Source organism: Marmota marmota, unplaced genomic scaffold (genome assembly GCF_001458135.2).
Source record: "Marmota marmota marmota unplaced genomic scaffold, marMar, whole genome shotgun sequence".
Lineage (NCBI taxonomy): Eukaryota > Metazoa > Chordata > Mammalia > Rodentia > Sciuridae > Marmota > Marmota marmota.
Window position 1 is genome coordinate 24,248,202 of NW_026000101.1, and position 13,983 is coordinate 24,262,184.

The window sequence follows — 13,983 nt, forward strand, 5'->3', positions numbered from 1 at the left end:
AGTGGTCTTCATAAACACAGGCTTATTTTTACATCTTTCTCTTTTCCATCTCCAAATCCTATTTCTATATTCTTTATTTTACTTTACTAAGAAAACAGATTAGTACAGAAGATCCTTAAGTCCTTATACATGTGAAGATACATTTACAACTTTTGTTGTCATACACTAGAGACAAATATAAGATAGTTAAGTTTTAGAATCATGGTTTTCTTTTCTTTTTATTTTTAGTTGTAGATGGACATAATACCTTTATTTTGTTTATTTAGTTTTTTTATGTGGTGCTGGGGATCGAACCCAGTGCCTCATGCATGCTAGGCAAGCACTCTACCACTGAGCCACAACCCCAGCCCAGAATCATGGTTTTCAAACATCCTTTAGTCACAGGAAATCTTTGAACAAATGAAAACTTGTATAGAAATCTGACAAGTAAATCAATGCAGCTTTGATTGAATTGGCAAGTAGGGAGACCTCTAATACAATTTGATTTTTTTTAAAAAGAAACCATACCTTTAGATTAATGGTAAGCTTTACTTAGTTGGGCATGGTGATAATATACCTATAGTTTCAGTTACTTGAGGGTCTGAGGCAGGAAGATCGAGCCCAGAAGCTCAAGGCCAGCCTGGGCAATATAGCAAGACTCCCCATCTCTTAAAAAGCATTAGTAACAACAATGAAAATGGTTGAGCATGAGGCTCATTGGTAGACTAACTGCCTAGCATGCTGGATTTGATCTAGCATCATGATAAACAAGCAAATAAATATCTATAATATTATGCTTTGGGCTAGATTGTGGCTCAGTGGTAAGGCACTTGCCTAGCATGTGTGAAGCATTGGGTTCAATTCTCAGCACCACATATAAATAAATGAATAAAATAAAGATCTGTCAACATCTAAAAAAAATTTTTTTAAATATTATGCTTTGCTTAAATTCCCTTTACCTACCAATTTAATTAAAATAGTTATCTAATAAATTATCACTATTTTAGCATTATAATAGTTTAATCTCCCTAGAAATATAAATGTTAAGTAACAGTGAAGTTAATTAGAAACAATAACCATCTTATCATATAATTACAAGAAATACCAGTGTTGTGTGCCTTATGTGTAAAAAATAGAGTAGATAAAGTTTCATGAAAAAAAAAAAAATAGTTGAGACAGAACCTGTGTAAATACTTAAAGATTTTCATATAAAAGCCTGATTTAATGTATTTACAGTCTCAACATCTTAAAAGTTCTAATTTGGCTTCAAACTCTGATTAATCTATCACAATTTACTGTATTTTGTTCATAGATATCAACTATAGTTTCACAATCACCAGCTAAGCCCAGTGGATGCACAGATCCCCATATTCTTCTACTCACCACTAGCACAAATTATCTAAACTCCAAAATTTTCCAACAAACATCATCTTGAAATAACCAAATGAAAGATGAACATAATGAGACAGATAACTAATGCATTCCCTTTGAATTTTAATTACAATAATATAACAAATGCGTTTGCTGTTATTACAATTTACATAGGTATATGAGTTCACAGAACTTCTAAGCAGAAAGTATCATCTGTTTAAATCTGTTTTATTGAGCAAGGATACAAAAGCCCCAAAGTATCAATCTTTTAGAACTAAATCATTCTAAATTTCGTGATTATTCTACTATAGTTAGATGGGAACTAATGTTGTAGAGTTTCCCATTTTACAGACAGGAAATTATAGCATAAGGAAGGTAACTGATTTTCTGAAGGTCATATAATGGCCAACTGACAGGTCTTTTGGTAATTTGAGCACTTTGCTCCTATTTTAACTTGGCAGTAAAACAACCTGTGAAGGTGTCATAAAAATGAGTAAATAACAAGTTGAAAGGAAATGGAATCCAAACATAGTGTTATACTTTTTCAATTTGTATCTTTCTAAATACAAAATAGCTTTAGGACTAACAAGTTACTTTAGAAACAATATATCTTTAAAAAAAAAACCTTCTCAATATCATACACTTTAAGTCACAAAGTTAAATTGTCAATTTGTCAATATTTTGACAACATTTTGAAGAGTAAGAAACATAATTGTTGCTTAGTGCGGTGAGGCTGACTTTGAATGTGCAATCATCCTGTCTCAACCCTATCTCTAAATAAAATACAAAAAAAAAAAAATAGGGCTGGGGATGTGGCTCAACGGTCGAGTGTCCATGAGTTCAACCCTGGTACCCAAAAAACAAAAAAAAGGTTAAGCAAGCCCCTTCCTTGTTGCACTGAAAAAGTCAAAGAAGAAATTTTTCTTCTAGTCAATCTTTTGCTAAGGAAGTTCAGCTTTTTTTTTTAATCACTTATTCACCGGGTACAAAGGTTAAGACAAAGTGAAATCATATGACATACTTTTTTCTATGTGAGCTCCTCTGTGCCCAGCTCTAATGGTGTAGAAGAAACCGAATAAATTTCTTCAGCACACCAGTCTCAGAGACAAAAGGAAAAAGTAAAGGTAAGATGATATATATTTATAGGTTTGGTTGTTGCTGAATTTTAAAAATTAACTGTGTTAAATCTGTACAACAATCATTGCCTTTAATAAGTAATGAAAGAGCAGAAAATGTGATTATATTTTCACATGGTCTACCTCAAAAATAATATAAACCTAAAACACAACCAAGAAATCTTTCCCAAATAAAATTATAATGAAATATAAAGTAACTATTTTTTCTTTGAAGAACAAAAGGTTAAATCTATCCACTCAAATTCATAAACTTTTCATTTTGAAATATAATATTAATGGAGCATTTAACTGAAAAACAAATGTGCAAGAGGAAAAGAACCGCTAATAGAAACTATTGAAACTGGGAAACAATTATTATCCTTACTTGTGTTTTTTTTCCTTAAAGTTTTCCATTTCAAGTTTTTAAATTTGCACTCATATACACAAAACCAAGAACAAACAAAAATAATCTATAAAACTGGTAAGGACAGGAATAAAGTTAGCCATCAATCATTACCATCTTACTCCAAATACACTGAATTCTGGCACAAATAATTAAAGCAGGTAATGAGAAAATTATGTATGGATTTTATTTAACCTATATAATTGTAACATCCATTTATTTCATGGCATATAGTAACACATCAATAACAAAATCCCTGAACTTGTACTTTAAACCTCATTAAGAATATGACTTCTTTTTTTTATAACTTTTCATTTCCTGTCTAAAGCTCTTTTTTTTATGTGAAGTGTACATTGTAAACTATGTAAAAGGGCTCTTAATTTTATGAAATAATTTTAAAAACTGATATTCTACTTGGTTTCTATTTTTATTAGTTCTAAATAATCATTACATAAAACTCAAAATAATATTTCAAAATGAGAAGAAAAATTCCAAAAGAAGAAAAACAGAAAATAATTGTTTTCTTTTTAAATCAACTTTTTGAAAGTGTACATTGACTCATGAACAATTTCTTCATAATCTTCTGACTTGCCACTCTGCGGAGATGATTTCTTAAAGGCAGACAGCAATACTGCCTTTCAGTGTCGTGATGATCAATAGTCACTCTGTCTCTAAAATTTTTCCCACTCTCAAAAGGCACACAGATATGTGGCTCAGTGTATTTCACAACTTTAGATCTAATAATGCTTTAGATTTGTTGAATGTTTCCTTGTACAGAACCTTGAACTGAGCATATGCTGTTTTTAAGTCTAGAATTTATCAAGAGGAAGGAAAACATTTACTTTTTCTTTATTTGTACTAGGGATTGAACCCAGGGGTGCTTTGCCCCTGAGCTACACCCACAGCCATTTTTATTTTTTATTTTGAGACAGGGTCTTGCTAAGTTGCTTAAGGCCTTGTTAAATTGCTGAGGCTAGCCTCAAACTTGCAATCCTCCTGCCTCTACCTCCCAAGTCACTGGGATTACAGATAAGTGCCATTGTGCCAGTGAAAACATTTCTTTTTCTAAGTCTTGTAATTTTATTTTTTAGCACACTAGAGAAAACAATTATTATTAAAAAGATAATAAACACAGCAAATAAATTTAAGACTGTCCTATTTACATTTCCATGTACGCTCACAGTCCTACATTCCTTTATTTCCTTCTTCACCTGCTTCTATTCCACATCAAGTCCTTAAATTCAGTTTTCTTTGTAGTCTATTTGCTTCCTTTAATCACCCCTATCTACTATATATATCTGAAAAACAGCACTTCTCCCTTACTCATCTCTCCATTCCACCAGAAACTTCAGTAAGAACTTTACCACACCACTGAGAAATACTGCAACAAACCATTGAAGAGGATGTGTAACTATCCATAGAGATCATTAAACACACATAAAATATATTTTGTAAATTTAAATTTAGGCATCTCCCTTTATGGGCAATGGACAGGAATAGTGATAGCTTAAACTCATTTCTGGCTCTAAAAACGGTTCTATTATTATCTATATTTGAGTTGCATCAAATCTAGGAGGCCAAATAGCTTTTTCTAACAAATTTAACTATGCAAAGAGAGAGTAGATGGGGAATAAGGTTAAACAAATCAATGAACTGAAGGCAATGAGTACGTTGACTACAATAGACTAGCACTGAAATAATAAATTCCTATTGCTAATGAGACAACAAACTTTAGTAATTTGAAAAGAATCTTCTCATGAAGATTAGTTTTTCTAATTCCAGGTTTGTTGAAATATTCTCCTGGAAGCATCTTAACTGTTACAAATGCTCTAAGAAGGCTTAAAAGACTAAACTTTAAAAGACCCTTTAATGACAGGATGTATTCATACCCTTTCAAATCAGAAAATTTGTTTGCAGAAGGATTTCCAGTGTCAACTTTGAGAAAACAGAATGAGAAACAAAGATCATGAATAAAATGATTAAATGGAAAGTTAATGATTTAATAAGAATAGCATTCTGCAACAAATGGCAATTTTTGGTAAAAAATAGCATATGAAATGCAGCCAATAACACAACTCCTGCCCAAAACTTGGAAAAAATAAATAAAAGGTTAAAAGGAGTATTAAATTCACAATGACACAAATAACAGAGGGTATAATAACAATAAAACTTACAAAGCACAAAGTTAATAGATGAATAGAAATTGACTGGGAAAGCAAAATTTTCCCAAGTCAGCAAATGGAAAAACACTGAAAAGCCACTTGATTTATATTCTGCAAGAACTTTGAATGGTCCAGAAATGGCTGCACCAGGTATTCTGAAAGTAGAGGAGGGGCTAGGTTCAACTTGCTTAGTACGTGCAAGGCTCTGGGTTCAATCATCCTACCAGCAAAACAAAACTTAAAAAAAAAAACAAAAAACCTTTGTTCTAAAAGAATCTTTTAAAAAAATCTAAAAATAATGACATTTATGGATTCCTTAAGAAAACAGTCAAGCAAGTTCACTCTGAAATGCTAATTCCAATCAGCTTTTCAGTTCCTCACTCTTCTACATAACCTCACAACAAAATATTAACATATGAACAAAGCCTCCAAAAAACTGGGAAAGTATAGCTTGGGGACACATATTCTATTTAAGGGAAAAGACAACAAAAGGCACACATACACAAAACAATAATAAAGGCAAGAAACTCAACAGATACTGCTGCAGAAAATATTGAGAGAACAAAAGTTCTTAAAATTAAATAGAAGACAGGAAATAGCAATCTTTAACAGAATTTGAGAATAAAAATTGAGGATGCTTCAAAACATAAGAGATGTAATATAGGAGAGTAGAAAGAAAATCATTCCAGAAGGTTTAATACATAATAAGGTAGTTCTCCATAGAGAAGCAGGACTTGGAGGAAAAAAAAAAGTGATGAAGAGTATTGTCAACATTATTAATGGAAAAATTCCCAGAAATTAGAAATACAGCTTCCAGATTCAAAGTAACAATCAAGTACCCAGTTTAACTGATGAAATTAGACTGTCACAAAGACACAGAATCATGAATTCCAGAATACTGATTTTAGAAGCTTTGAGGGTTAGGAAGAGGCAAGGTACATTAAAAGGATAAATAAGTAAAATAAGGTAACAACTGAAACTCAAAAGACAATGGGGCAAGAAAATCAACATTTTCAGGAAAAATTATTTCCCATCTAGATTCAATTTCTAGCCAAAGTATCTTTCAAGTCCAAAAAAAAATTTTCCATCCTATGTACTTTTTCCAGAAGTTATGAAGCACCACTGAAATGAAGTAATAAGCCAAAAAAAAGGGCATTCTAGAAAAACAGGAATCCAATAAAGCAGGCAAAAGAGAATTTCTGTGATAAGGGCAGAAGTCAACAACCATGTAGAAAGAAGGCCCATTGATCAGTTTCTCTAGCTTAAAGCATGGTAGCTCTTGTAAGCAAATGAAAGAGATTAAATATCTAAAATGCATTAACTAGAGAATTGCCATGAGAGAGTGTGAACATAAATTCATTTAAAAAAGAAAAAAAACCAGTCTGGTTAATTTAGAGTAAAAAAACCATGCAGCAATGGGAAAGTAATCCTCTTACGTGGCTCATCACTGATAACTTATATGTACTTGTGATAACATAAATGCTGAATAGCCATCTAAAATTACAAGTGACTATATTTGGAAGTCAATGATGTATTTAAGAGTAGGATAGAGAGTATTTGAAAGAAAGCTAAAGATTTTCATCTCCCACAGTTAGATATAAGCCAATGGATTAACACCAATAACACCTAAAATTGAAAATTCAAGAATTAGCAATACATGAATATAATCAAGCACACATATACACATAAATATACATTCTTCTGGACTTTCTTTTTTTACATATTTAGTAAAAATTTAAATGTACTTTAAAGTTTCTTTCAAAAGATCTCATGAGACAACTTAGAAAATATTGTCATTCTCCACAGGAGCTTTTGTTAAGATCAGAGTGCAGGGAGGGGGAATAGCAATGAACTTGTTTCTTATTCTATGTATTTTAAGAAAAGAGATTTAAAAGAAAAAAAAAATCCATATGTTCTCAATAATCTTTACAGTTCTTGTATTTACTGAGATGAAATACTCTCTTCTCTCAGGCCTGCAATATGAAATTCACATGCATCACAGTCTTGTTTTGGCCCTTCTCCATGCTATTATTATCGGACAAAAGCCAGACTTCTAAAATAGTAAGTTTTTATAATCAAGAGAAATGTCTAAAATATCTAAAGGCAAACACCACCACCACAAAATCTGATCCCTAAACTATTCTTTAGTTATTTGTATATATTCAAATCTGTGATCTGAGTCATCCTAACTTGACAAAGGTAATCTTTACTTTGTTTTTAAATTGAGTTCTTTAAAAGTTGGTGAAAGAAGAAATCTGTAAATTTTCACTATAAAATCTGAGATTAGTTCCAAGACATAAAAACCACAGCTTAAAATTATAGAGGAAATTTCAACTGCAAAGACAGGCAAAACAATACTATTCCTTTGTATCTATATCCACAGAAGGAAAGCACTTCAGGTTGTGTAGCTCATTAAATTTACTCACAGATGCTCAATTTCTGATATAAGACAAAATATTTCCTTTTAAAATATGAAACTTTTAGCTATTGGCCCAACAAAGCTTGAATTGGGTATTATTTTTTAATTATTTAAGAGCCCTAGATATGTGTTGTTATCTCCACTGATTTTAAAAAATTATACATTTTAAATAATTCCCCTAGAAATGCCTAACTTGCATGTTAAAATATTAAGTTAACCAAATTATGTAATATTTCTACACATAAAACAGCAATATATCAATATTCTTTCTCTCTGTAATGATTACATTAATTACAGTTGGAAGATATCTGTATAACATACTACAAGCATTTCCCTACTTATTCTATTAGAATTTCCCTAATCTTCCCCATTTCATCATTAAAAACACTCACTTTTCCACATTATAATGCCTAAAGATGAGAGATATTTTTTCCAAAATGATTTCCTTCCAACATCAAAGTGCATGAATATGAAATTTTGAGAAATTATATTATTTTTTCCTGATTAATAAAATTTCTAATTTTTTTTCTTTTTTAGGAAGTCAAATGTAATTTCACTGAAAAGGATTATTCTTTGATTCCAGTGGGTATCAATAATAATGTTACTATCCTTGATCTCAGTTATAACAAAATTACTTTGAATGTTACAAACACAAGGGTGCTACAGAAGTATTTTTTACTTACTGAGCTCTATTTGATTCAGAACAATATCACTATCTTACATAATAGTAGTTTCAGTAACCTCTCCAATCTAGAAATCTTAAATATATGTAGAAACTCCATTTATGTTATTCAACAGGATGCATTTGTAGGCCTAAATAAACTAAAACAATTACATCTCTGCCAAAACAAAATATTACAACTAAATCCTGACATGTTTATGCCGCTCAACAACCTGAAACTTCTGAATCTGCAAGGAAATTTGATAAGCTACTTTGATGTACCACAACTATTTCATCTGGAATTAATAATTTTATATGGAAATCCATGGAACTGCACTTGTAGTTTATTCAATTTGCAGAACTGGTTGAAAACATCAAATGTGATACTAGGTAAGGTATCATCATTTAATTAAAATTAAAATGTGATTAACTTTTGGCATTTTGCCCTAGAAAAATCTTTTTCATGTTTAAACAAACAACCAACAAAAAAATCCAGCTGAGTGTGGTAATGCATTCCAGCAACTAGAGAAGTTTAGATAGGAGGATCGAAAGTTTGAGGCCAGTTGGGCAACTTAGTCACTGCCTAAAAATTAAAATTTAGAAAAGGATGGAAATGTGGCTCTGCAGTGGAGTACTCTTGGGTTCAATAATCAATACTGACAAGAAAAAAAGAAAGAAAAACTATCTATTGGGCTAAAGCTGTAGCATTTTGCAAGGCTCCAGAATAGATCCCAGCACTGCCAAAAAGTCAAGAAATAAAATTTCTGTTAAAGGAAAGCAGGAAAAAATATTTAAATAGTAACTGCTGGGGATTTGGGATGTAGATTAGTGGTGGAGTACCTGCCTTGCAAGCATGAGGTCCTGGGTTTGATTGCCAGTGCTGTGCAAGAAGGAAAAAATCCCCAAAAAACCATCTCTAAAGAGTTACTCTCCATCCCCCACCCCCTGACTATAAAGAAATTTAAATGTATTGGGCTTGCAGAGACAACACATAAGACCAATTTTTTTTTCTTTAAGTACTTCCTGTTTATTATTAGATATCTTGTTGTAGAGTAGGTTAAAAAAAAAAGGTGTCTTACTTTGTTAACTGCAAACCAAACACTGCTTGAGATCCAGACTGTAGCCACTATCATAATCATAAAATCTTTATAAACACAGACTAAAATATATAAATAGTTAATACATTTAAACTGTTTTTATAAAGTAATGGGAATGTGTATCACCCCTCATTGTGTTACTACGCAAACACATCAAGACCTCGTTATAACATCCTTAATAATGATAGACATGTCAAAAATATAGATAAAATAATTATAAATGTTGCTAACTATTCTTATTCTCTATAATAAGCCTTAATTTATTCACTCTTATTTACCAGAAAATGAGAACATCACCATGTGTAGCTATCCACACAGCCTGAAGTGCTACAATATCAAAACAGTACCCTATATGGCTGAATGCTACTCAAAGTTTGCTTCATCTATAACTGAAGATCTTTATGTTCATTTTCAGTCCATTAGCAATTCAACTTTTAATAGTTCTTTAAACAATTTCACAAGAAATTCAGGTAATGTATTGGTTTTTAATATTAATATTGCTGGAGGTGTTATAAAAAATAAAGTCTTTCTTTATTTCCTTATTTTGAATTTCTATCAACAATGTAAAAGAACATTTCCTCATCTCAATGAAAGATTTACAGAGTACTAGAATTCAATGTAGGCTCTCTTACTTATCACCCAGATACCACAGTTGATTATTTCACTTATTTGAGGCAAATTATAATTTTTTAATGTATGCAAATCAATACTTGTCTTATGTGAATGAGTAGCAATACCTGCAAAGACAAGTGGGCAAGGGATGAGTATCCTTTATCCAAAATACTCAGCACCAGAAGTGTTCTGAATTTTGAATTTTTTTTTAAATTTTGAAATATGTGCATATACATAATGAGATAGAAGCCAAGTGTAAATATGAAATACATTTGTTTCAAAAACACCTTATACATATATCCTAAAGATAATTTTAAACAATATTTTTAATGCACCTGTGCTTTGACTAATGTGTCACATTAAGTCAGATGTGAAATTTTCCATTTAAGGAATTTTGAGCATTTTGGATTTTCAGATTAAGGATGCCCAAACTGTAATTATTTTAGGAAAAGGTATTATTTCACCATACTATAAAATATCTTTTATTTAGTAACTAGTAACTTTTGTGTACCAACATTGGAGAGTAATAGGAATATTACATATCTTTTTCATCAACTTAACCAAATCTCTTTCTCTTCCATTTAAGAACATGAACCTCTTGGAAAAAGTTGGATTTTTCTTGTTGGTGTTGTTGTCACTGCACTGATGACTTCACTCCTCATCTTAACTGCTATCAAATGCCCAATATGGTATAATTTTCTGCTTAGTTACAATCATCGTCGCCTAGAAGAGCATGAGGCAGAAACCTACGAAGATGGTTTTCCTGGAAATTCAAATTCTCTTCCACAGATAGGAGATATAAACTCTGAAGACACTACAGTAATATTTGAACAGTTACATTCATTTGTGGCAGAAGATGATGGTTTTATTGAAGATAAGTATATAGATACCCATGAACTATGTGAAGAAAATTAATTTTAAAATGTTTGCTGATAAAATATCAGACCACTCACAGTTTAGATGTGGAGACTTGGATATGTAAAACATACCAAATTGGAGCTAGTAGATCTTCATCTTAATTAATATCATATACACAAATATCATAAAAATGTTTTTCTTATTGAGCAAGGGGGGCCAAATGAAGTAACTGACACTCTTAGAGCTAACAGTTACACAATTAGTTAATCTACAATGCTAGCATTATTAATCTCAGCAGTACTTAGAACAAGTAAAAAGGCAGCTAGTGTATTATTCATTAAATAAATGAATATATTCTCACAATAACACATATTTGTGATATAGGACATATTAAATTATACTAAAGTCCCAGTCATTAAAAAAATAAAATATTTTAGATTTATGTCATGAGTTAAAGAACAGAGAACTTCGACTACACACTAAGATTAGTTCTATGCTCACAGACTAATTTCATGGTATTGAAAAATATTTTATGTCAATGGTTCCTGAATTAGAAAAACATATTTACTCAAAACTTAGTAGAAACTTAAGCACAAGGCACAGTGTTCAGGTATAATCCTTAATGATTACTACCGATTTCAATCAGAAAAAAAGGCTATCACCAAATTTCATGATTGGCACAATTTAGTACCATGGTGGCTTCTCAAGTGGGCATCACAATTATTTATGAATTCTATTTATAAAAACACACATTTCTGCCTCTCTCTGGGAGATTATTCGAATGAATCTGTGCTGGGACTAAGGAATCTTTAGTTGGTCCATGGGTAGCTGATAACATGGAGCAATGTTTCTCAAATTGTTTTCTAGAACACTAACCTCCAGAGAGACATTCAGAAGTATTTATAGGATAAGAAAAAGGTACATGGGCCAAGCACAGTGGCACACCTGTAATCCTGGCTACTTGGGAGGCTGAGATAAGACGACTGTATTCAAGGTAGCCTGGGCAACTCAGCAAGACCCTTTGTCAAAATAAAATTTTAAAAAATGGCTGGGACGGGGGTGGTGCACACCTGTTATTCCAGCAGTTCAGAAGACAGAGGCAGGAGGATCACAAGTTCACTGAAAGCCTTAGCAATTTAGTGAGGTCCTAAGCAACTTAGCAAAAAATCTGTCTCAAAATAAAAAATAAAACGAGGTGGGGATGAGGCTTAGTGGTTAAGCACCCCTGGGTTCAATCTCTGTACAAAATAAATAAAAAATTAAAAATAATTGGGATACATACAGCTCAGTAGTAGAGCACTTGCTTAGCATGGATGATGTCCTGGGTTCAATCCCCTGTGTGTATGTGTCTGTCTGTCTGTCTGTCTGTCTTTCTCTCTCTCTCTCACACACACACACAAATAAATAAATATAAAAAGAAAAGAGAAAATTTAAAGGGTGCATGGTCAAATTACTATAGAAAACACTGTGTTTAAAAGAAGTGAAACAAGATCCCTTGATATATAATATAGAACTTATCTGAGACTTTACTAAGCTAAACTGCGTTCTCATTATTCAAGAGAAACATATTAAGAATTTTTCAAATTTATTTACTTGGTACAACTACTAAGAGCTCATAGCACAATAATAGTCCAAAGAACATACTCTGCAAAACACTAGCCCTAAGACTGTAAAGGAAGAGTTCATCTAAAGTCATTATTGTCAATTCCCTTATAATCAACCGGCTGCAAATATAATTTTAACAACTCATTGATGCTAACTGATGTTAAAATCTGTAGTAAAATCTGTAATTTTAATATTCCACACATAGAAATTAGTGTATTTATCTGTTATCTTAAAAGATAAAGATCTCTGAAACATTGAAATATACTTATGGATGAAATGTGGATTTTCCTCATCATAATAAATGTAAAGCAAAAGCTGTGGATGAACAGGGTTATTTATATGCTGAAAGAGCTAGGAGATGGGTACATAAAGGTATACTATTTTTGTGTATGTTCAAATTTCTCTATAATAAAGTTTTTTAAATGTGTATGTACTTGATAATTCCTTAGAAAAAAGAGACTACAAATGTACATCTTGTCATGATCTGTAAAATAGTCATTTTAAAAGCTATATACATATCAAATTCTACTTTGAGGAAAATATCTACTCTGGGGAAATAAAATCTGTTTATGATGATATATCCTTTGAAATAGAAGAACTGAAAGTTTATAATACATATTTGCTTGTGTTTATAGAAGCATATTTTCAATAAAGAATATGAACATTTTGTCTAATATATGTTATCCATTGCCTTAAACTTCAATTTTAAGAATGAGATAATTACAGGGATACAACGCATCTTTTTCCTAAATAAGCTATCATTCTATCTTATCTTTGCTAACTATAAGGTGCAATTATTAATATCTGAGAAACACAATAAAATAAAATATAATTACAAATGAACAAAGGTTGTATCTAATCTCTAAAATCCAAGAACCTTTTATCATTATATTTTACGTATTCAATAAATATCTAACTAAATAAAGAAAAATAAATGGGTGTAAAATTATAGTTACATATGTTTTAAAGAGCAAATGATTTTGACTAATCCCAAACTAGGAAATGTAGACATTAGAATTGGAAGAGAATCATTAGTTTAAGCATGTACAAGAATAACCGGCTTGTTATGGATAAGTTTCCCATAATGAACCAGATTTTCATGCCACACTAAATGATGGTACAAATAGGAAATCTGCCATTTCCTGGTCTCTCTGAATGTGCAGAGTCAAGGCAGATTCTTAGGTTATTGAGATGTTTTACATCTTGTTAACACAAGAAATAAATATATCCTAAGTGCATATGAAAGTAAACTTCATATAAATAGATTTTCCTTTAATTTAAATTTCTGCTTAAAAGAGAAAAGAATCTATTTTACTTTAACCTTAAATGCAAACTGTAAATATAATTTTGAAACTGGTGACATCTCAGGACAAATTATGATATTTAAAATTTTTTTTCTTTAATCAAATGAACCAAACACATTAACACTGTGGTATTTTTAAACTTAAATCTGGGAATATATTCCCGGATAAAAATCTGCAAAACATTTAGTTATAATATTGATATATCTGATTGAGGTATTATATAACTTTTCAGATAATGGGATAAATGGGGACTCAAATGTTCTAAATTCTTTAAGGTTTTTATATTTTTTTAAGGTTTTTTTTTTTTTTTGGTAAACTTAGGATAAATATTTGATAAATTGTTTCAAACCAGGGTAACAGATAGAAAGAGGGAGAGAAGCAAAAAAAAAAAAAAAAA

General features: G+C 31.1%; 2 protein-coding genes and 1 non-coding gene across 7 annotated transcripts in view; 1 reads left to right on the top strand and 2 right to left on the bottom strand.

Moving 5' to 3' along the window:
- Ift74 (intraflagellar transport 74) overlaps window positions 1-13,983 on the bottom strand; it is a 75,727-nt gene that overhangs the window by 37,950 nt on the left and 23,794 nt on the right. The gene's annotated exons all lie outside the window — the stretch shown is intronic.
- Trnaa-agc lies at window positions 274-346 on the bottom strand. Its single transcript has one exon. It is a non-coding gene; the product is annotated as a tRNA-Ala (tRNA).
- Window positions 2,182-12,956, top strand: Lrrc19 (leucine rich repeat containing 19). The gene is made up of 5 exons (XM_015492482.2): window positions 2,182-2,474; window positions 7,002-7,091; window positions 7,987-8,500; window positions 9,489-9,677; window positions 10,406-12,956. Exons 2-5 carry the CDS (start codon window positions 7,011-7,013, stop codon window positions 10,732-10,734), a joined length of 1,113 nt encoding a protein of 370 aa, XP_015347968.1. The 5' UTR covers window positions 2,182-2,474; window positions 7,002-7,010; the 3' UTR covers window positions 10,735-12,956.

Bases quoted from the DNA above. Each gene is read 5' to 3' on its own strand.
- Lrrc19 (XM_015492482.2), top strand. From the start codon at position 7,011: ATGAAATTCACATGCATCACAGTCTTGTTTTGGCCCTTCTCCATGCTA. The intron at 7,092-7,986 runs GTAAGTTTTTAT...TTTCTTTTTTAG, and splicing joins AAAGCCAGACTTCTAAAATA to GAAGTCAAATGTAATTTCAC. The intron at 8,501-9,488 runs GTAAGGTATCAT...CTTATTTACCAG, and splicing joins AACATCAAATGTGATACTAG to AAAATGAGAACATCACCATG.